The following is a 24332-nucleotide window of genomic DNA, read 5'->3' on the forward strand; positions in this document are numbered from 1 at the left end:
TCTCCCACACTACGGGGCTTATCACACTGGTTAGCAGGTGTGACAGAATTTCATAAGTAAAACGTTGAGCCTCTGAAAGCGCAAAAAAACAAACCTTTTCGGATATGCCTCCGGCAGGAGTCTCTCATAAGAATGAAAACTACGTCAATCCCAAGTTTGTGGTTATCCTTCCAATCTTCGGTTACTTCCAGGAACACCTGAGCATTTCCCCTAAGTAGGGCGAGCGTGCGTCATTATATATGGCTTCCTTACACCATGAAGCTACCTGTAATGATACTCGGGTGATTACGGGAGGACTGAAGGACTGGAACCACTCACATGATCTCCAAGCTCCTCCCGAGATCGGTAAAACTGCCTTCGTGAAGCTCGCTGATTGAGTTATTGTTCAGGTGCCTTAAAGATAGAATAGATCTCGATGCAACAATATATACATGTACATACATACAACTTCGGAACAAACGCTCTGTATCTGTATTTGTATAGCCGGTATAACCGCCCTTCGGTGTAACACACCAGCTTCGCATGCACGCGGCGCGGCAGCAGCGGGCAACGTTGACTCAAATAGTTCTCCACAACCAAAGTCAGTTTTTCGGTGAAGTCTTCAGTTAAATACTAAATGTCGAAAATGTTCCCATTGATAAAGAGTTGAATCGTCAGTTTCAAGCACTTATAACCATGCATTCACAGTACATTCCGTCCTCCATTTCTGCAACAGTTTCTAGACGTGTACCACTTTTGTGATTTGTTCTTTGATGAGTGGGCTTTTTCAAGTTTGTTTCCCACTGTGAACGAGCAATTGTACAAAAACTATGCATGAATTGTTTCAGATCCTCGTATTCATATTTTGTCCATTTTGTCCTTAGTCCTCATCTTATGTTAATAAATGCTTATATCTCATTGAGATTATTATGTAGTGCGCTATCTAAATCCGTAGGACAAGGTACAATGTAGCAGTGGATATGTGTACATAAACAGTATGTTAGTATTGTACATGTACGATGTTAAGACCATCTGTGAAGTCGTAATTTCCTGTGTGAGTCATCCAATCTATATCAATCAGCCTCCTGATCATTGTATTTCAGCTCTCCCCCATGAAGGTTAATACCATCAAAGCATTCAAACGTCGTTTCATATTGAATATATTCTTAGTTCAATTCAATGACCATAATTCTAAAAGAAAGAAAAAAAACTAGAGTGTTATAATAGCAATCATGTTGCTGATTCAACTCCCTTTCGCTGAATAGTTTTAGTCTACTTTTCCACCACGTACCTGCGACCCCATTTCAATTCAATACTGCTGAACACATTCGTCCATACATAATGGTTTTACAGCCCTGACTTTTCAGGTGAAAGAATGGAAGCAACACTCTTACGTTTTCGTCTATCATCTACATGTCATGTATGTGAGCACTGAACAACTTCGACATGGGTTACAGTCTACAATTTTCAATTGGGTAGAAAATGTGTAGCAACGATTATAACATATATTGTACGTATAGAGATTCTTCATTCACGTAGGAAGAATGCATTGCGTTAATACGGTGAGGTATGCCGCTACATGTTTGCATGGTCTAGAGTATATCACTGTAAAATGAGGAAGAACACATTAGTCACTTACAAGGACACCAAGCTGCTCAGTCCTGCAAAGCAGTTAGACGGGATAGCCCTCAAGCAGTTGTGGTCCACGTGCCTTCAGGAAACGAGATAATGATATGCCTTTTGTATTTTGAAATATTAGCCCTGGATTGATAACAGCGTGGTAGAAATTTGCGATAGCTAGTCTACCTAGGACCAAGAATACATTTTCTATATCTTACTCATCCATCAGACGATAGTGTTTCGCTCATAATCTACACCGGAAAGTCACTGGAGACACCAGCCCTTTTTGCAACAACCCCCCCGAAGAGTCTGAGCAAGTATGTACACATACAAGTGAAGGTAACTTTTACCCCGACACTGTAATATAAAACTGCACGGATGTTAGCACACATTGTCTGATGGTAAAAGCAAACGGCACTGGTGTGCTGTTTTACTCACAGTGAGATCAGCGTGGAGTGTGAAGCCTTCGGAAGAACGCCAACAACCTGAGTCAGGTTCTTCAGACAGTTGAAGGACAGGTGTCTGAAAAATCAGCACCACTGTTGACTATCAGCAATACAACCATTCATACGTTTACTAATATTAGCTGGTAGAGTTGGTAGAATACACTATGAAGAAATAAACTGTTCTCCAACTAAGAAATTGGACTCACTGGAATTTTCTAAAATTCCAGTTTTTGAATTGGAGGACAGCTTATGTATTCAGAACGTTTATTGTGGTATTTGAGGGAGCACTCATACTTCCTTAGATTGAGAGGGGTTTGTATTCCTCTTTGGTGGAAATCAAGTCGTGTAGTTGACTACGTCTAACTGCGATTTAGAGAAGCTGTAAGCAGTATAGCCACGGCAATACTTAACATATGGAGTATGAACCATTGCTCGCTCGAGTAAAAAATAAAGATGGAGAAGTATGGCTGACGTGTTCCAATTATTGGTTTTGAAACTGTCCTTCGCGACTTGACACGCGATAGCGATACATCCGCAGCTTCTCACAGCAATTGTTTTTCCATTTATACCCTAAACCTGAAACGTACAGGAGGTATAAACTTTCAGTTCCTGGCTGAAGTAGACTAATTGATTTTGAAATAAGATCTAAGATCTTAAACACACCGTGTTTGTAATTGCCTTTCACTTGTTTTAATGTAACGTTTGTTTTGTCGACGTTAAGGATATTTTTCGCCAGCCATGTGATAAATTTGCTTTGAATATTTGTAACACCTTCCTGAATCGCTAGGAAAACAAACAACTGAAATAAACATTGACATGCTTTAAACATTTGCAAAACACGTGTGCACGTCGCGTTTCTGCTCAACTTGTCAAAGGCGAATCCTTTGATACCTTTGCTGCCGCATGTCATGTTTTGTAGACTATTAGGCCAGCGCATGTTACCCTTAGAATCAAATAAATCACAGAACAGTTAAACAAATCAGAAAATCACAAGCAATCTACGATCAAAGTGCGATACCATCGTAACAATCAAAGAAGCGTGAGTCAAGAATTATGTGTATTGACCTGCATTTGTAGAGATTGGATTCGCCTGCAATCCAAAGGCTATGATTGTGACAGTGTCTGACGGCAAAGGAGCTCCAAGATAAGGACTAATAAAATGCTGTGCTTCCGGTCTCTCTCAAAGAACAAAGAAATACAATGTTTACTAGTAGTAGTAAATTACTACACATTCAACTATTCAAAGCCACCATCAGTTAACAGAGTGTGAAATACCGGAATTCTGTTTGAATTTAATCTCCCAGATAAAGATTTGCCAGCGGCCGAACAAACAAGGTTAGGGTCGGCAGGGTTTTGCAAGGGTCGGTGGGGTAATTGGAAACACAACATTTTGCGTGTACTTACAAGGCGTGTAGAGCCAGCTGAGACCCTAGGGGACCCGGTAGATTTTCCAGCTTGTCTCTCTCCAGATACCTGTAAACGAGCCATGGAGAGAAAAAAAAATGTTACAATGAGATAGTCCAAAAAAGACGGCTCCTTCACAGCATCGTATAGCCTACAGCTGCCAATTACTCAATACTAATGAGCCAAAGGGCCCCGTAAGGTTCACTAGAGAGTACATGAACCTGTAAGCAGTATCATAGGAAGCACCATCACCCTTACCGATATCAATGTTATTATAGGGGGACCAATTATCAACTGGAGGCTGACTGGAGGATAGGGTGGGTGCTGAGAGCGCTGCGGTGGACAGCCACTACTTCTACCAACTCTTGAAAATGAAACACCACTAAATCATTTTATGGTAGAATCAAGAAATGAAGATATTGTGGTGGTTGTCCCGTTGCTCTTATCTACATCTACGCATTTATCCTGTGTGTGCAGAATACATGTAACGTAACATGTATGTAAAACCACGTATTTGTTTCGAATTCAGTTAACGTTACACTTTCAGTCTCAGTCCTTCAATGTGAACATACTCACACTGTACGGCACGGCACACATACATACATACATACATACATACATACATACATACATACATACATGCATACATACATACATACGTGTACATACATACATACATATACGCACACTCTCCAGGCAAGGAAATCAGGACGTATATGCAAATAGCACATGTATGCGACTCAAATTGCATGTGAGTCCCAAGCACATTATCGTCTCTGCTTGACATTTTACACAGACGCAACGCGGCGGCTGATTTACGGCAGTTCGTGTCAGATTTATGGTTTTATTCAAGAAGCCCGAAACGTGTACAAAGTATCTCTATATGTCACATTTCTTTAGAACATTTTCATCTCCGAACTAGAGCTCCAAACAGTTTCTGAGGTATGATAATGGGGCCATTTGAATGCAGAGCTGGCATCAGCCTGATCAGGGCTAGTCTTGAACACGCCGTCAGTGAAAAACCTTTCTCATATTCCTTTCCCATGAATTGAAAGGACTTGCCACAGTAACCGTCTTCTAATAGCTAACGACTGTGATAACTTCCGTTCCTCTCAGTTTATGGAAATGAGTCAAGATAAAACCTCCAAAAGACAGCCCGTATACAGGAGCCTGGTGGTTTGTATTTAACTGTCCCCTCTATCACATATACGCCCAGGCACCTATGAAACAGAAACTGAATGAGAAATCGAAACGACTATGCCATGGCTCAGAGAAGCGTGTAATTTCAGCGAGCCGAAATCGATGGACAGTGGGAATCTTTCTCTGACTGCCTTCGTATTTGATCCCCACAGCGACGGACGTCATCGGATAAACGTCACCGGTTGGGCTTGGAAATTAACCGCCCAGGTTGCCACCATAGACATTACATGGACAAACGTGCTTCCAAGTACCAGAGTTATCAACCCAGAATTGAGGTGTTCAAAAAGTGTTTTTCCTAAAAGATATGACATAAATGTATATACATACATACATACATACATACATACATACACACACCACTGAGATAGAAGGAGATCAAGCATGAAGAACCTATAGCTAAGTAGAGACCACGTGCGCACTCTTTACAAGTGCACTTCAGGCTCATTTTCGTCTGTGCTTGACATTTAACATCCGGTATCCATAGCAACGGACGTCATTGACGTATAGATGCACACTGAGTACCAAACGGTGGGAACAGTTTGTGTGTGTGTGTGTGTGTGTGTGTGTGTGTGTGTGTGTGTGTGTGTGTGTGTGTGTGTTTGTGTGTGTGTGTGTGTGTGTGACTATAACTCGAGAATGCCCCGGTGGATTATCTTGATATTTGTTTTGTGGGCAAGACTGGTAGGTCTTGATGAAATATCGACATGACTTGATTTTGAGCCCCCTCGCGACGTTCTAAGGTACTGCATCAGAACGTTAGGTTTTGATATCTCGTGTCCTGGACATGCTGTGAACATGATATTTGAGCGCTTTGGAGGGAGATTAAGTCGTGTAAGTCTGGGCCGATTTTGTTTTAGAGTTTGAAAGAGACTAACTCAAGAAGGTGTTGACGGATCGTCATGATTTTTGGTGAGTAGATAGCGTACGAGGGAATTTTATAGATCCGCTGCATTGCATGATGGGACTCTCAAACATGTGGCAGCTGACGGCTGTCAGTCGGAACACTGGGGCAACTATTCCCTTGCCTCTAGGGCCTGTCCCCAGGGGCCCTAAAATGGTCAAAACACAAAGGGATAAAGGAAGCCAGAATCCGTATATAAGTTCACCAGCGGCATAGAACAACATGAAGATTTACACTATGGCGAAGGTATGGGTTCATACAATTCTAATTGCCTTTGTCGGACATGTGTCGCTTCACAGTAACCTGGTCACCATTATTCACTGGTCGGCATGGGATGTTTTACCGGGCCCAGTCTGCTAAGCATAGGGCTGTTTCTGGCAGCCTGTCTTTTTGACCGGCTTTTCGAATCACCGTGATAACCCCATAACAATTACTCGGCCAGCGGAAATGTACTGGGCGGGCGGGCAACACTCTTTGCCCAGTAGAGATAGCGGTATGGTTACCAGGCTAGCTTCAGAGGCTCACGGCGGCGACTGGTATACAAGCAGGGCAGTTCTAACCCACCTGACCTGGTTATTGTGGGAACATTTCAAATGTATAAAGATACATTTCTCTATTCAAGTTTTCGAATTCCGTCTCAGCGCTGTCATGATCCCAGAGCTACGAATGATGATACATTTCTCTATAGGTCACATTTTAGAATCGTATTTTCATCTCTAAAAACTCCAAACAGTTTCTCGATCTTTACAAGTGCTACGCTGTGATAATGGGGCAATGGAACAGGTTTTCACTGGTATATTCACATGCCCGATTACATGTGTATGTGATCTGCAGCCCACTGACTGGCACAGAGCATGTTCAGAATTACTACAATCGCATGCACTGATCTGAACAGCGGTTTCTTCTAACCCCGGACGATGATCAATACACCTGCGCGCGGAGAAAACATCTGTAATGTTCAGGAAACAACTAGAACGAAAGAACGCGTTATAGCTCTGGCGACATTTTCCCTACAAACTGGTTTCGTCACTACTATATCTCAGATGCCTTGTCCAATACGGTTTGTGTAGCCATTAATATAGTCTTTTATTCACAATAAGGATAATCTTTGCTACCAGTTAATGCCCGGATTAAGGCTGGTTACAAGCGGACTAGAAAACGAGTGATACATGCTGAATAATGAGGCTGGGGAACACGCACCAGCAGGCTGGCTGTGAGCTTTTAATTTAAAAAGAAATTGAAACTCACACCCCAGATTCTGTGGTCCTTAATTTGAGGATAAAGTTATACATTTCAAACGCCAAAAAATATCACGTTGAGTGCCGAAGAACAAACATAGCATAATTTACAGCAAATATGTGAGGGTAAAAGGCAGGGATTGAATAAGCCAAGTTTCCACCCAACCCGATAGATAAGGCTATCCGTCAAGAAACGTTAAGAAATTACGGATGCAACTTACAATATTTTGGTGTTCTTTGGCAGTAGGCGCACGACATCCTGTTGTATGCGTGCTGAGTCCAGGTTGCTGCAGTTGACGGTCAGACCTGACTCGAAGGGCGGGCGGGAGCAGCGGCACCCGTGCCCCGGACACTCCAGCGCTCTGGTCCCGACGAAAGCCAGGAAAATCACCGCTTGAAATATCTTAAAGGGGCGCCTAAGCTTGTTGTGCAAGCCTGGCAGGCACATCGTGTCAGTGTGTGCACTACTGTGAAATACGTAGAGAGCGGCCGGAGGGCTCAGCATATACGTGAGGCGCGTCTCTCTGGTCTCAGAGTCGGGACTGATTGGCGAGTCGGAATAATCCGTAAGGAGTCAGACTAGTGGGCGGAGTCATCTCACCGAGTAACGACGTCTCAGACTTGAGTACTGTTACTACGGCAACAACATGTACAGGAGCTGCAGTGGAAATAAACCTTGCGAAAAGCAAAAATCTAAATAGAGTAGCAAACGAATGTGCCAGACAGAATGCACATGGCTTACTAAAAAGTAAAATATTGAAAACGTATGAACGTCTGACTTTCGGTTTACATCTCATTCAGATTACCATATCATGTCAAGTCACTTATAGGAGGCCGTTTAAGCTCATAGGAAAATACCGTCACTATATATGTAACCGTTGTGTATTGATATCAAGTAATAACTGTCACATATATTTTTTTGCAAATTTTGCTTTACTCTTTCTTGCAAATGTCGGGAACATAGAAAAGGTTCATCATAGTTCCACAGGTATTTCAAATCACGGCAGACTCGCGAGCAATACTGCCAATCGGGATCTAATAACATGAAATAGATTAGTTTCTAAGAATAGACACACACAAGGTCACACATACACTGTATCTAATACAGTTGCTGCGATACAAACTTGTGTCACGGAAGTCTATTTTCTCATGCAGAGGTGACTTTATAAGGAAATTCATGCAGATCGGGATGCTTGGCTACTACCGGCGATTCGTCCTTAATCATATTGTCACGGTGCGGCAGTGACTGCGGTCGTGTATGGACCGGACACGGTGATTCATTTAGTTTCTCCGCGCTAGCTAGTTGTAAATGAGTTATCTTTTCCCCCCACAAATCCATGTCTATAAATGTTTTCATTCAGAAGAAGGATAGGGTGTTTGCCAATACTTCAAAATTATCAAATACATTGAACACTAAGGATATCACATATTTTTGATACTTTATAAACATAGATAGATATCTCAAAAACTCAATATTTTGAAACTATGTGATATCTGAAATGCACGTTCACACACACACACACACACACACACACGCACGCACGCGCGCATACACAATGTGATATCTGAAATACACTTCACACACACGCACGCACGCGCGCATACACACACATGCACACGTACACACACACACACACACACATGCACGCAAAAACATGAACGCACACATATACACACACACGCACACACACCGTGACACACACACGCACACACACACACACACACACATAAACACACTCGCATGCACGCACGCACACATAAACACACTCGCATGCACGCACGCACACGCACTTTCATACACACATTGCCAATCCTGATCTTGAAGTCTGGGAACCTAAACACGACAAATTGAACAAAACACTTTGTTGACCGATATGCCTACAGTGATTTTATTTGACATGAAAGCTTCTTCTGATCGTGCTCAGACTAATATACTTACTCATAAATTTCTGCTCATTTCTTATTCAGTATTTTGTACTGGGTTGATTTTGTGGTTCATGCTTTACGTTTATTTATTCACTGTGATGTTAATGTTTATCAGTTGTGATCATTTATTTTATTTTATGTTGTACATTGTACATTGCAATAGCCAATTTCTGGCAGAGAGCAAATAAAGTTCATAAACTGAGAAAAAAACTAATACAAGGGTTAATGACCCGCCTATTCTTTGGTGTATATGGTGTCATGGTGCCTGTTCATTTGAATAAATTCACCGAGTGAGCTTCGCAGACTCGGTCGTTCATCCGGTTGTTATAGGAAGCGACAATGCCTATGACACCGTATAGACCTCAGGGCGGGTCATTGACCCTATACTAATCCCTGTGCTCTGTGTCACTATATCATGTACTGCACACGCAGCCCACACGGAGTATGTCGTGTTAGCACATCCATTGAACAAAACATAGCGCTGTATCAAACATGCGAACACCGAGGGACAAAAAATCTTTCTTCGAGATTCGGACACGAGTATGCCTATGTTCAGTTTTCACTTTTCGTCATTGTTCATCTATATACCTGGTGATGTCATAAGTTATGCTTGATTATCAGTAAAACAGACATGATTTGGCTTTTGTATGGAATCTAAAATCAATAGATGAAACTAGAGATATTGCCCTGAATTCGTGAATAGTTTCATTAGGTTTGGCAGTAACTTAGGCTCTTTAAACAAAACCCACAAGACTTTTATCTGGCCAAAGTTTCGCTTCATCATCTGCTTTCATATGCCCTGATCCTGTTGCAGAAACATCATTTTCCCTTGAACTACAACTGAACTACAACAAAAATATTGTTAACATCAATGAAAACGTCGAATTTTCATTCATCGTACCGCTCAGTGAAGAGTCAAGTCAGGAAAACATGTTTAAGCCAAGATTTCTAGCTACCTACTCACTCCCGCCCCCTCACCACTCCCTCACCGCTACTTCCCTGCATCACCCACGCCCATCGCAGTCGGTTTAGCTAGCCTCTACCGGGCTCCAGAGGTGGCTGGAAAGAGTAGAAATCTAATTGGCCAAATAGACAGATAACATGCCAGAGGAGTTAGCCGGCCGGGAGTACAGTTTGTTATTCTTTACGTTTCTTATCAAAACTCCTAGCCCCCGACCGAAACCTCTGCTTTGATAGTAACGGTTTGCCACCTCAGGAGGCGAACTGTACTCCCCGGCCGGCTAACTCTGGCATGTTATCTGTTTGGCCAATTTCTACTCTTTCAGCCACCTCTGAAGATGAGGCTATGCCTAGCCTCAGTTATCCTCCAGTTCGCCAATGGTTTGTGTCATCTTCCTTCCCTTGGTCTCCGGCAGTAGGAGGGCCGCCAGCCCGGCTAGAATGGACAGCGCACCAAACAGCGCCAGGGGAACGTGGATACTACTCACTCGCTCCTGAGCAGAAGGAAGGAAGGAAGGAGGGCAGGAGAAGTGAAGGAGGTGTTAGAACAAGTCGTTCAAAAGTTGAACGTGTACTACCATTTCGTGTGGAAAAAAGATGTTGAAATGTAACGGTATCAGATTTTCTGGGTGGCCGTAAAAGATAAGGCAAAGCAAAGCACAAACCTCCTGCCTTACATATTTCGATGATTAGGCATCTGATATCTGTGCACGTGTGTCACGTTCCACTCACATAATATCAGTTTCCTGGACACGCTAATCAAATTGTCGGACGCAGAGTTATCAAAATAGCTGCATTACACAGCGGGCGTCTTGGCATCTTGCTACTCACCAGATACATGGCAAAGGGAGCGATGATGCCGCCAACCCTGGACGAGAAAGATGACACTCCTACCCCAACGTTCCTGCAAAGCCAGAGTTTCACATCTCGGCAATTGATAAACAAAAATGTGTTCTCGACGCGGACGTTAACATATAGTAATAAGACCTGATAAGCTTGCTTATTTGTTTTTGTTCTTCATCGTAAAACATTGAGCATATAGTAAGCGGAGTATTCTTCTCGAAACTGGGATTCGACACAGTAAATTTGCTATTTTGTACCAATGAAAAACTGAGATGACAACCTTTACAACAACCTGGCAACAATATAACAAGATCGTGTTCTTAATTGCACTGATTGACAAAGCGAACCTTTACTAGACGGTGCGAGAACATGTACTAAAGACTCCTTTAGTCTTACAACGGATTTAGGTCGATTAACAACGGTAACCATTCAAATGATCCTGAAGTTCCTCACCTGACCACCGTAGGAAACAGTTCTGTAGCATACAGGAACACAATAGCGTAGGAAGCAGCAATGCCAAACTTCCCCAGCATGGCAAGGGTCACCACCAGGGGCGAGAGGTCAACTCCATTAGCTGAAAGGGCACTGGCATGATTAAGAACAAATCACAACATGATCGCATCAACTTTATTTACTGTCAAATATTTCTTAAGGTTTTGCATGCTTAATCGGCGATTCGTCAGTTTGAATAGAGAAATTCTAATGGCGTGAAATCACGGCATGGACTCAAAGCAATGCAACTATTGATGTTAAAAGCCATCTACGAAAATTGTCTGTGCGCGGATATTGACGTAAGCTAAGCAGTACTGTGCGCCTCATTTTCTTGTTTACATACTCTGTAGAGATTTGTTAAGGCATCGTGTAAGGTTCCTTGTCCCCCAGGGCGAATCAATGCACAGGCTAAAAGGTCTATGTTTATCAAGAAGTCCTCATGCCTTCCAAGAAGTTGTTATGTGTTCTAAAAATCAATACAACAGCTCGAGGTTGATTTTCCGATTCAGACTCTGATAATTGGAAATTTGGACAGATCTGATCAATGTGTGCTTCTCACCTACATGCTGCCCCGGATAATCTTCTGCGTGATTAACTATATTTTCAAAACGGCGATGATCAAAGGACGACGGATGTTATAGATTTCAGGCTCCGTGTTCTGAATTAATCAGCTATTGGGACGCGAGAGTGATGCTTTAGATAGACGACAGTAGGCAGGCACGCGGTGCGACAGCAGCTGGTTATATTACACCGAACGACCGAACACGTAACCTTTGCACATCTAGCTGCAAGCGTTCTTTAAAGCTATCCAGCGAAGATGCTCCTGTCAATTAGACTTACCGTGAATTAGAATCCTCCTTACTTAGTCTAAAAGTCTTACCTATGGATAATCCTTTTTATTTATTGCTTTGGCTGACATGTGGTATATATATAGACAGGTATATAGGTATTAAGATATACATATATATATATATATATATTGGGAGAGAGTATATTCCTTATAAGGTAGGGCAGTTAGGTGGTTCCAAAATGAGCCAGTAAATTTGATTTCTTTATGGAAACATTTATTTTTGTCGCCTGTACCTGATGTGGGTATAGCTATCGTCAGTGCACACGACACACCGCCTACCACGTGAAATATGCACAAAGGTAAGCGTCGCCCCCATCTGAAATGAAAAGACGAAAGTCAGCATCTACCAACTAATACAGTCTGACTATTTACATCGTATCTTTTCTTTACCTGTGGTGTATAATAACTGCATCTACTCGCAGAGACATCTCGCAGTTCTTCCTACCAGTCCCCCATGACCTTTCACCGGAGCCGTGTTCCCGTCCGCACGGTCATGTGACTAAAGTCAACTGGGTGAGCCATCCAAAGAAAGGTCGCAGTTTCTTTACATTTCCAAAGAAAATTTGCAGTTTCTTTACATTGGAGCAAAGGTTCTAACTTTTAATCATGCTATCTACCAGTGCCATCCTCTCATGCCAAGCTCTCCACTTGTATGTAGCCCTGGTTTATCGGCCTGCGATCTGTCCCTCTCGCTGCGTCAGGGCTGGCAAGCCCTCGCCAGCCAATCACGTCGCCGCCAACGGCAAAGAAGTAACGTGATTGGCTGGTAGCTAAATCCCCCTCGAACTACAAGATGGGGTGTATCCGATTGGCTGACGGCTGACCAGCGGGAAATATGAATCTCAGGCTGGTGCGCCAAGCTCGTTGCCTGAAACATACAAGCGGCGGGCCTGGCACGAGAGGAGGACTAGCACAGGTGACTTTTTAAAGCTGGACATGGAGCCGACATTTGCCCTACCTGTGTACGACAAAACTGGAGATGATGTAGGCTGGAATCTCCACAGCGCCGCTGATGAAGAAGTTGACGTACTTGTCACCAGCAAGGATGTCCGTGTTGAGAGACAAACCATAATAGACCAGGGAATTTACCCACCTGCAGGGAAGAGAATGAAACGAACATATAGGAATAAAGATGTAACGTTGGGTAACATAAATTCGGGATTTTTCCGATAATGGTTAACTGAAATCAATCTAGCAGAACAATAAACCATCCTTTTTTTCTATTATTCTGTCAGTATCATGTACTATCTTTGCACTAATCATATATATGGTAGATTTTGTCTCTAGTCGTGCTGACACCATAATATTTCAACTTGAAACTACCGTCCGCCGCACGCACAATGACGGTGCTGTCGGACAGGGGTGAACATTAATTCGGGAGAGAAGATTCGTCTTGAATATCTTACAGCTGATTACATTTTATACAGCAGCTATTCGTTCCATCCTTGGCTTGAGGAGAGTGCTATGGATACAGACGTGTCCAAGTAAAAAAAATACACGAAAAAACGGTCGTACCGCACACATCAGGCCTCAGGGAACAACCCGTGTGTTGAGTCGGTAGAACGCTACTCAAAGTTCACCCCCACCGTCATGGAAATTTGTACATTATTCATCGGGGCGTTAGCTGGATGCCGTAGAAATGGTAATACTACTATGTCCATGTGTTTCTGCTTGTGCTAAGAGCAAACTTTGAGGAAAATATCGCCATCAGTCCACTATCACACACAACATTTGGACAAAAAAGTGTTCCTCACAAACGTTTGTCGTCTGCCGAATAGCAGGATTCTGGGTAACGAATATGGCGGCGGGAAAATTCACCGTAGTGCCGTAGCCATTGGTTGTAGCAACAAAGAGGCGTTTTGATGATTAATCACACTTAGAGTCCAGTTGTAGGTTAGCAAAAGAGATTCTAATAAGTTGTATTGTAAATAATTGTGTTGAGAAGTTTTGTGACATTTGTCTTATAAACCAGCGAACAACTATGTAGTATAGTTCTCCCACGAAGCCCTCAGACTGTGACAATAAGGGACGGAGAGTTTTTGACGTAGCCAACTTCTAATGCATGGTTATCGAAGCTTTTCAGACAGTGTTCTGAATACGTTAGTCTGTCAAGTTAGCATTTCTAGCGGTATTACTGATGTTGCATCTAGCACATATCCCTAAATACCCCGTTTTCGAAAAATCCCGAATTTAAGTACCCCACGAATTTATGTTACCCAACGTTACATGCAAGTCATCAACCTGACAGATTCATTCAGTCAGCAGGTAGCAAGTGAGGGACGCTCATCGGGAGGGACGTTCTTCTGGAATCATTACAATAGGAAATATGACACAGATATTGCAAATTGCAATGAAAAAATGATCTTAGTCCATTATACTTTTCTGCCACCCTTTCTACTTCCTCGCTCCCTCCTTCCTTCCTTCCTTCCTTCCTTCCTTCCTTCCTTCCTTCCTTCCTTCCTTCCTTCCTTCCTTCCTTCCTTCCTTCCTTCCTTCCTTCCTTCCTTCCTTCCTTCCTTCCTTCCTTCCTTCCTTCCTTCCTTCCTTCCTTCCTTCCTTCCTTCCTTCCTTCCTTCCTTCCTTCCTTCCTTCCTTCCTTCCTTCCTTCCTTCCTTCCTTCCTTCCTCCCTCCCTCCCTTCCTCCCTCCCTCCCTATCTCCCTCCCTCCCTCCCTCCCTCCTTCCATGTATCTATGATTTACCGGACGTTCATGTTGCATTACTGTTATAACATTGTTGCATACATACCACACAAACATCATAATGAGTGTGAATTTCCGCAGTCTCGGCGTTCGGAATAAGTCTAGAATATTCTTCCTCTCTGTCGAGGCGCCTGACGAGCCACTCATGTGTAAATCCTTCTCGTCTGTGCTACCTGGGATAATAGGTGTGACATCAGGACCTTGGGGTCCTGGAGGATCAAATTCGGTTTTTCCCGTACCACCCCCGCTAACAAGCATGGGGCTGGGCACGGCTTTGTTGTTGAACCTGGCCACCTTCTGAAGGATCTCTTCCGCTTCGCTGATTCTGCCTCTCGAAACAAGCCACCTGGATGATTCCGGAATAACCCTGTCAAACAAATCAATAAAAAAACTCTCAGCTGATGTTGGAGACCTGGTGCATACGTTTGACATAGTGGTATGGTAAAAATATATCGGGTTTTGCAGTCAAACATTGTTTATTTACTTGTTTGTTTGTTTGTTTGATTGTTTATTTATCCAGGGGGTACATATCGCCTGTAATGGCGTTTTTCAATGTGCCCGGGGGGGGGGGGGCAATCCCCACATTGTTCAAACTTAAATACATAAGATAACAAAAATAACAACTGTAATCAAATAATAGTACAAGGTAAACTTAACTAAATGCTTCGAAATACTAACTTATTACAACTGATTTCAAATAACAAAATGAATAAAACAATAACATAACATAACATAACATAACATAACATAACATAACATAGAAAAACAAGGGAATAACGTCAGAAAAGAAAGGACTAGAACGGAATTTGCATATCAATGTTTGGCAGAGAGGCAGTGGACATCATATAGTTGTTTAAAATGTGGAAGTGATCTGGCTGATTTGAGATGTTGTGGAAGTGTGTTCCAAAGTGCAGCCCCAGAGGACGAGAAGGCTCGTCTTCTGTATTCCAAATGTGTCATTGGCAACTGAGGGCCGCCTTGTGCCCTTAGGCGGGTGTTATGTTATCAGTTAACCATAATGGTGCAATCCGTATGCAAGTAATGGAAACTAGAACTGTTTCGGCATGATTCAATGTACACATGATTAGTCCAAATTGCATCGGTTATATGCTAACCTACACATATCATCTGAAAGTATCTGCCTTATTGGCAATATTAGGGCAATTGTATTCTTAGGAGTCGAGCCACATAAAGACAAGTTACAGGATAACTAAGGTTAAGACCTGAGGTCTGTATAGCTATGACAGAACGTTATAATCACGGTGGTCAAATTCAGGCTTAGGAACTCCGGATATTGTTAAACAGCATAAGTATGACAAAAGCTGTGCCGTGTACTTAGAGGGCAGTTCATAGCATATCTAGATCTGGAATAAGGCGTGATAGTTGAATGCGAAGTGATCATTCTGTTTGGAGGATTGTCACCTAACCGTTCGCCAACACGTTAGCACAAGTCGTCATTATCAGTGTGGGGTCCGTGACAGATCCTCCAGGCCCAGTTGCACAGTACAGTGGAAGGTTGCCTTGGGGTAGCTGGCAAACGGTTACCGCAGTGATCGTTCAAAATGGTGACCTGATGTCTCGCATTCAATTGGTTCAATTACATGACTTTACTACACCTTAGCACCTGTGACTGCAAGTATGAAGATGTGCATCATTGCACACGTGCCTGATAGTATAATTGGAAGTAGGTCAAAATGAATCGTCCTTGAAGCATCCTCGTTTTCTACGTTTTAATCTGTGAACGGTAAGAAAACTAAGAGATCACCAGACTACTAAAACAGTAGAAAAGAGATAAGAACCTCGAGCTCTGTGACGTTTTCAAATACTGGGCTAGAACAAACCAAATTGAACATCGCAAACCGTCGCAAATTGGCGAAATTTCAAAAAAATTCGCAATTGACAAATTGGCGCAACTGGACGCAAAGCAGTGAACATCCTTTTATCACTGCAAAACTCGTTTTAATGAATTTTCAACTTACTTATTGCACATTGGTTTTTGATTCAGTGGCAACGCTGCAATTTCCAATACAGTTATCTTAACTGAGAATGTGACATTGGCTCATTGCTGGGCTTCATACGCATGAGTCGAATTTCGGTTTGACCGTAACTTGAAAAAACTGGCACAAATTGGCGCAGTCCGGTGAGATACCCGCTTAACAACAAAAAAAGCAACTAGTCAAAAACAACGAACATACCACCAGTACGGTAGGGCGATGACGTTGAAGAGAGAGATAAGAAGTTGTAGATGTCGCCAGTTCGGGAGGAGGTAGGCCAGCAGGGCGAGGCTCATGATGCCCGAGGCCCAGAACAGAGTGGTCAGCACTCCGGCAAAGCTGCGCCGGGCGGGGGAGAACATCTCGGTGGCCATCACGTAGGACACGATATCAACCCCCTGCGCAGGGAGAAGGTCATAAAGAACGAGCGTAGTCTCGCACAGACTCATTGGGTTTCTAGAAAAATATCACGATTAGCCATATAAGGCTGAATAATTCTTCAAAGGAGATAACCGACCAAGGAGTTAGGTGTTTGCAACCCCTGTGTTTGCCAGCAACTCGAAGAGTCTGGTATTGACTAAGGACCGGGTTCCGAAATTGGGGAAGATGGAGGGACTAGCAAGCAAATTCTATCATTGATACTCCCGAAACATATGCGAGGGACTCTTTTAGATGAACATCGATATGCAGCACCCCCCATCATTCCTGATAATTTACAACGGCCTTAAGGATGCTCGAAAGAGTTCAATATCTCATTTCAAGCTGGATGTTTCAAAGTCGTCAGTACGCATCTTAGAATTCTTGTCTCAACACCAAATTTTAGAGCTGCTTTTTCTGACCGACGTTATGTTGTCTGTTGCTCTCACCTTGAGAACTTTGTGTTCCTTTCCCAGCTGATCAGACTTACAGCCAGCACGACGTTTCCCGTTCCATCTCTCGGAGTACCGGCACAGACCTTACATGTATGTATTATTTCGTTTCGTAGGCCAGCTGTCAAATGTGTTCATATTCGTCACATTGGACGCTGACGCTGATAAACTATTGGCATGACCTACAGTATGACCGGTGTCTCAAGATTGCACGTATATGTATATCACCAACTTCAAAGCCTGTACCTGTTCTAGAGCTCCGGTGATGAACCTCAGGATAGTGAAGGAGTAGTAGTCCTGCGCAAACGCTGCGCCCACTCCGAAAACGATCTGCAGCCAGATGGACACGAGCCAGATCCGAAGGCGTCCGAAGTGGTCCGACAGCTGCCCGAACACCAACGAGCCGACCATGACTCCCGCCATGAAGACGGACTCAGACGTCTCCACCAGTGCTGACTTATTGCACACCAGGTCCCACTGTGATGTACAAACAAGCCGCATCCGTAATTGTGACGACCAAAGTACATTGACTGGATTAGCTTTAGCTTATCACTTTCGTCTACCATGCATGTTTAAACTATGTACTGTATATATTTCACTGTATATGTCACTTCCATGTTAGTTAGGTTTATGTTAGACGACCTGTATCTAGCCCCTCGGGGCACGAATGTACAATAAGGTCTTCATTCGATTCGATTGATCAAACGTATTATGCTTTGCGGAAACGTAAACACGGTTCTCAACACACGAGAAGATAAACACCGAAGCCAAATAAACGACCGATTCAACCAAAGTAGCACAGTAGAATAGTCACATGAATTCATCATAATGATTGTAACATCGTGATATAGCTATGAGGGGACATGTAAAAAGGGGCAATGATACATGTTGTGTATAATGCTTTATCAAACTTCTTTTGCTGTTGTTATTTGCTCGTTTTTATATAGAAATAACAAGAGAAGACCCTACCTCAGTTACGATTGTAGACTGGAAGCTGTACTCCCAGCCATCCTCGCATGGCACGGTAGAGTTGTCAATGCTGACGTTTTTGTACATGCTACATTGACTGTACACCACACGGCCGTCTACCAGGCTAGAGGGTACACTATAGTTAAGGTGTAACCCCTCCGGCACCTTACAGTGGTGTTCTGGTAGTCCCCCGAGGAAAGCCATACTCAGCATGTGCCAGGCTTGGGTAAACTGTCCGGAAACACATATCAGGACATATATGATGGTCTGGTATAAGCCAAAATCTCCTAGAAAAAACAGGGCTTCGTCTAACTCCATCCTATATTGGTAGCCTCGCTCAAAAAGATCGCATACTAGTATATCACCGTGATACGTATACCGCTACGTCGTGTTGCACTGAGAGCAAAGGTCGGAAAGTTACATCACTGCAAGGGTACCAGATTACGTCATTGGTATGTTGACTAAATCTGGTGTTTGCCATTTGTGGAACAGACCAAATCTGTCAGGGAGGGATCCGTATTTGTCCACACCGTCCACCGCAGCGGACCTGCCCTACAAAGGTACTTTCTGTTGGAATCTGTTGTGCTATATCTCAAGTAATAGCATGCAACTTTCTTTTGTCGATTCTTCCAAGGGACATTTCATGCATCAAGACAAGTATCAACAGTGACCAAAATAGAAGTCACAATAATAATAACTTTAATGCAACTTCATGCCCGAAGGCTAATTGCAGACAAACAAGTACATGGATATACATGGGAATCGACATAGTTTTCTAGTCTACTGTGAAGAAAGTTCTATGTTAACTAAGGTCGACTATGGTTGGGTTTGACTTCTTTTTTGAAGGCAGTGGAAAATAAAGAGACCCACGTTTTGTATCGTAAGTGGTTTGGTTGATTTCAGTAGTAAGATTGATTTTTGTAAGTTAGTCAAATGGTAAAAGCTAGGGGAATTAACGGAAGCTGTTTTATATAATTCGTTTCTTTCGGCGTCATATAGAGGACATTGGCAAATAAAATGTATTTCATTTTCCACTGCGTTCATTGTACAAAACTTACACATTCTCTCTTGAGCAGGCAATAATAACTAATTAACAGACGTGAAAGATCGAATACGTGCCCGTCCATATTTTATTCACATCTCTTATCTCCTGAAATGATGTTATTCTCTATTAGTAAGCATATGTTTCGATCGAGGGGATAGCAGTGTCCGGGATATTTAACGCAGAAGGGAGGCAGCCTGAACACTGCTAGCTCCCGGATCGAACCCTCTGCTTAGAGAATAACATTATGTCAGCACAGAAGGACTCATCAACATCCACTTAAGTCTTACAGCATCATTATAATGGCTACCAAGTCGGAGTCGCTTGAAAGCAGACCAAGTACTTTCCACACATGTTCATTTTTGTGGAAAAGTCATCTTTTATCTGATGTCATTGCGCTGTGTGATTCTTGATACTAGACGTATGAAGTCGAAACCGGTCGAATTTCGTCTCGGCGCTGTCATTTTCCCAGAGCTACGAATGATGTCATTGCACTGTCTGGTTCTAATTCTATGCTTGACCCATGCAGAATCGCGCTTTATTACATCAGACTACGCAATGTATACGTATGGAAGGCCGCGGGACGTCCGGACGGTTGTGCGTGGGATGATGAAGTAGGCAACACGTACGCGTGAGAAGATATTTCTGATTAGCTTGACGTAACAGCATTCTACATCTCGTTTGACCAATTTGATGCATCATATATCAAACGAGACTCCTAAAATAAATCAAAGTCTTCATGTTCCTATTTTACAATTTACTCTTGAGGCACAGGTTTGAGAAACTCTCTACAGAAACAATACTTCCTCAGGCGCGGAAAGTTGTCCTGGATGCAGCGGGGATGGTCTCCGTACACGTTGATGCGACTGATGTCTGCCGTTATCTCAGTCTTCTTGTCAGACAGCCATTTTCTCACGGACACTTCATATGCGCCACCATTGGGTCCAGTTTCCAGGGTAATTCGAAAGTCCAGGAAAGGGACATCCAGGTCTTTACCAAACAAGGCCTTTCGGAGTAACGGGTCGCTGCCACCGAATTGTAGTAGTTTGTGGTTGGGTTTGATGATTTCTGCGTGAGTTATGTTCCTCAGAAATAACTCGACACAAAGACTTCGGTGCACTGAGGTTAAATGATTCATGTACGAGACGGCAAAGCCTGCTGCTTCTCGAACTAGTTTGTTCGTTTTGTTGATCGGTACGGTCTGCAGACAGGTGCACCAGTGATCAGCGATGGAGGCATCCTCGCATGTTCTGTTGATCGGGATCTCCTGGAACAGGCTGATGCCGTGTCCCTGGAAACCGAACGGGTCGCCTGGGTAGTCCATCACGTGCTGCAGCATCTTGTGGAAGTCGAAGGCTGATGTAAGACGTTCTTCGTTTTTCCTCAGGTTGCGGATGATTTCAGGATGACTTACTTTCATCCAAGGAGGAACGGCGATCCCAAAGAACGGCAGCCTTTCCTCCAGTCGACCTTGCAGCAGCTTTTTAAGGTCGCCGTACCGGGCTCCGTGGTCGGCAAAAAGTATGAAAACGGTGTTGTTGAGGTAGCCTTTGTCCTTCCATGATTTGATGAGTGTCAGAATGTCGTCGTCGGCAACTTGCACCATATTTAGACTGTCGTGGCTGAGTTCGGTGTGAAACGCAATTGCAAACTTGGGTATGTCGTGATACGCTTCCACAAAATCGCGGGCGTACTTCAGGGTGTAGTGATGCTTGGGTGTCGCTCCGAAACAGAACCACTCTTCAGACTCGGGGAGATCTTCTTGGGCCACCCAGAAAGGCCTCATGTAGTAATCAGTTGGCTGCTTTTCAAACCCTCGAGTACGAAATTGGAACGTTCCTGACCAAGCTTCGTCCTCCCCGTGCATGGTCGTGTAGCCCATCCTTCTAAACTTGTTCCAGACAAACGGGAATGCGTCGCAGGTTGTTGAATTTTCCATTCCCCTTTTCGCGCTGGGTAACTCTTCCTCGAGAAACCCTGTCAACATGCCGAAGAACTGTGCCGTGGTGCCGTCCCCGATCACGTGATAACCTTTCATAACATGACCTTCCAAAGTATCTGTGAAGTATTTGAAAGTTTTGGGCAGTTTTCGCATGATGTTCATCCGTGAGGTTGAGTCCACCCCAACCATGAGTACGTTCATACCTTGTCCGAGGGCCGTCTTCATTCGGCCGTCCTTCTCCATGTCCGCCTTTTTGTCCTTAACAAGGTCATCGTTTCTCATCACCTGCACAAACATGTTGTTGTGTTTTCTTATGACTTTAACCCATGTTCGTTCTGTTTGGTTAAACACATCCTCTTCTAAGAAACAGTTAACTTTAGCGAACTCGTCTTTGAATGGAAATTGTATAGTTTCTTGGTTGGAGACGAATACTTTTGAGTGCAACGTGGTATAGAGGATTTCGTAATCGCCGAATCTCTTGATTCTACTGTACGTGCAGTTGAGTAATGTCTGTGTTGGCAGAAGGGCGCTCGAGTTTAGTTTGACTAAGTCCCAGGGATATTCATCCGTCCGCGAGTTTCCGTCTAGGTATGTCAGGTGGCTGATCGGGGCATGTCCGCAGTACAGGTTTGTTATATTTTCAAAAAGGTAGTTGAATTCTGAGCTCTCCATCTGTAGGTCGGGATACTTGCACAGCGGCTGCTCTCGGCTGTGACGGTGAGCCTCGTCACCGCTGGCGACTTCTCCTTTCTGTGAACTATTACGCGTCATTTCTGCTGACCTATTAGAGAGAGATTTCTCAATTACGTTTTCAAGATAAACCGTGGATAGTTTTTGTCCATATACGGGCACGTTGGCGAGTTCTTCATCTGTTTCTTTGTTGTTGACCTGGGCCTCTGTCATGCCTGCTTCATTAAAGTTTTGTGAAGTCCATGTTGGCGTTTGTACAGGTTTTCGATCGTGGGCGACCTCCGTGTGTGTTGCGGCCTCTTGGCTCTTGAGTACTTTTGTCTCGCGATCGATTACCTCTATCGTTGGCAGGGTGGTTTGTAAACGTGCGTTTAAGCCGTTTTCTGTTGTATGCTCCTCCGTTCCTGCTGAAGCTTTGCCATGTTTATCGATCTCGTTTGTTGTGAGGTAAGATGTTGTGCCAGAACTGGGAGAGGCATATTTTCGTCCAGTCATCCCCACCGCTTGGTCCATCCCCGCGGCAACGTGAATCGTGTTCAAACGATCAGCTTTTGTCCCCTTGACGTCCCGGGGATTCCTGACCACAAGGATGTAGATGGAAGACAGAAGGAACCCGGCTGTCAGGACCAAGCAAAAAGAGCTTTGGGTGCGCCTTAAGATCCTCATATCGCTTCAAGATTTCAACCTGTAGGATACGAAATGGGGATGTTACTTTTTTTAAAAATGGGTACAGATCGTTCACAAACTGGTGTCGCACTGTCGTATCGGTTGATTTCAGCGCGCGAGTACAGGTCACCTTTAAGGGACTTTTAGATGTGCTAGCTTATTGACTTCATTAAGGACCTGGCCTTTTGTAAAATATCCACAAGCGCAACACAGTTACTACAACTACTGACAAACTTCACCCTATCTGGTACACAAAACGATATTGCCTATGTATTGTTGTCATGTCCAACTTCTATATCCGCCTACACAGGTCAATTTTGTTATACACCATTCCAAAATCGAGACAGAATTACACATACATGACTATATTGTAACCCATATGCTGTTATCGATTATATTTTGTATTGTGATTGTAGAATAGATTAGCCGTGTAGTATTGTTGATTTAATGCCATACATTGTACCATGCACGATTGTTGACCAATAAAGTTCATTCATTCAACAACTAAATTGAGCAGTGTAAATCAGAAAGCAACAGCTGAATCATTTTAGCGAGAAATGGACTATCCTGGTAAGCCCAGATTATCTGCGGGCGGCTTAGCGACGTGCCCCCGTTAGTTATGTACTTGAACTCCGTCGGCCACTGAGATGGTCTCGCTTTCCGCGGGGGCAAGTCACCACGCCGCCCCACAGATACCATGGACTTACCAGGGTAGAAATGGACTAACTTTAAAGAGGTAGCCTGGTATCCCTTGGTCGGCCGTATCCAAGCAACAGGCTCCTGGATTGGGCCGACGGATGGAGACCTGGCTAGCAATAATGGCCATCTGAGAGTATAAATGGAAAAAATAACCTACTAGTACTTACTTTCACACTTACTGGGTCTATGTATCCAGATACTTGTAACCATCGCCAGCCTTTCAAAGTGAGTGCTGTGACCAGTTACGTGGCACTGCGGTTCCAGGATGTCCACAAGCCCAGGCTGAACTAAACTTCCTTCAGGACCCCCATTGGACGCCCTCTCAAGTGCTTGTATTTAACGCAAGGAGTCCTTTCGCTTAAGCCGATACGGATTTGCTGTGTACATAATGAGCAACAGGACGCACTGGACCTCTACCTGACCTATGAGTATGACTGTTATATGCAAAATAAAGCTCCTTGTTTCGCCTTATCACCGGTAAACCGCCTAACGGAGCTGTCACACTTGAACGTGTATCAAGTCCGTAATTGTCCATAATTCCGTTTTGACATTTAGCTTAGCTAAATCTTGCGACCGAAAAAGTATTTTTGATTCTCGGTTTGATAACCAGGCGGCACAACGGTGGGTTAAAATGAATAAAAAACCTTCCCCGCAATGTCAATACGGAACTCATCATCTCATCTTGTCGTGAGAGTGTCACGGATGGACAACACCCTCCTCTTCCAGTCCTCCCTGTCCGCCATTGCTCTTGACAATTCTTCTGGTGTGCATCCTACATCCTCACAGAGCTGCTGTATGTAGGTCGTGTGAGGTCTGCCTACACTTGCATGTCCATGTTTTGGTGCCCACAGGAGGACGTCCCTGACGATCTCTCCTTTACTCCTCCAGGAATGACCAGCAA

The 24332-nt window shown here is 43.7% G+C and overlaps 2 protein-coding genes and 1 long non-coding RNA gene across 3 annotated transcripts; all 3 read right to left on the bottom strand.

The window, feature by feature from the left end:
• Positions 1-318: 318 nt before the first annotated feature.
• LOC136434880 (uncharacterized) lies at positions 319-3632 on the bottom strand. The gene is made up of 4 exons (XR_010755794.1): positions 3450-3632; positions 2038-2121; positions 1619-1690; positions 319-393 (listed from the first exon to the last, which is right to left on the bottom strand). It is a non-coding gene; the product is annotated as an uncharacterized lncRNA (long non-coding RNA).
• A 5017-nt stretch (positions 3633-8649) lies between these two features.
• On the bottom strand, positions 8650-19002 carry LOC136435031 (organic cation transporter protein-like). The gene is made up of 9 exons (XM_066428207.1): positions 18393-19002; positions 17670-17900; positions 16756-16952; positions 14607-14927; positions 12818-12952; positions 12093-12175; positions 10971-11091; positions 10506-10578; positions 8650-10168 (listed from the first exon to the last, which is right to left on the bottom strand). Exons 1-9 carry the CDS (start codon positions 18708-18710, stop codon positions 10031-10033), a joined length of 1617 nt encoding a protein of 538 aa, XP_066284304.1. The 5' UTR covers positions 18711-19002; the 3' UTR covers positions 8650-10030.
• A 1059-nt stretch (positions 19003-20061) lies between these two features.
• On the bottom strand, positions 20062-22745 carry LOC136434254 (uncharacterized). The gene has a single exon (XM_066426985.1). It carries the CDS (start codon positions 22730-22732, stop codon positions 20192-20194), a length of 2541 nt encoding a protein of 846 aa, XP_066283082.1. The 5' UTR covers positions 22733-22745; the 3' UTR covers positions 20062-20191.
• Between the last annotated feature and the right edge of the window lie 1587 nt (positions 22746-24332).

This window comes from Branchiostoma lanceolatum, chromosome 5 (genome assembly GCF_035083965.1).
Source record: "Branchiostoma lanceolatum isolate klBraLanc5 chromosome 5, klBraLanc5.hap2, whole genome shotgun sequence".
NCBI lineage: Eukaryota > Metazoa > Chordata > Leptocardii > Amphioxiformes > Branchiostomatidae > Branchiostoma > Branchiostoma lanceolatum.

Coding starts and splice junctions, on each gene's coding strand:
- LOC136435031 (XM_066428207.1), bottom strand. CDS start 18,710: ATGGAGTTAGACGAAGCCCTGTTTTTTCTAGGAGATTTTGGCTTATAC. Junction 14,928..16,755: donor ATCGCCCTACCGTACTGGTG/GTATGTTCGTTG, acceptor TTTGTTTGACAG/GGTTATTCCGGAATCATCCA. Junction 11,092..12,092: donor GATAGCTATACCCACATCAG/GTACAGGCGACA, acceptor GTGCCCTTTCAG/CTAATGGAGTTGACCTCTCG.
- LOC136434254 (XM_066426985.1), bottom strand. CDS start 22,732: ATGAGGATCTTAAGGCGCACCCAAAGCTCTTTTTGCTTGGTCCTGACA.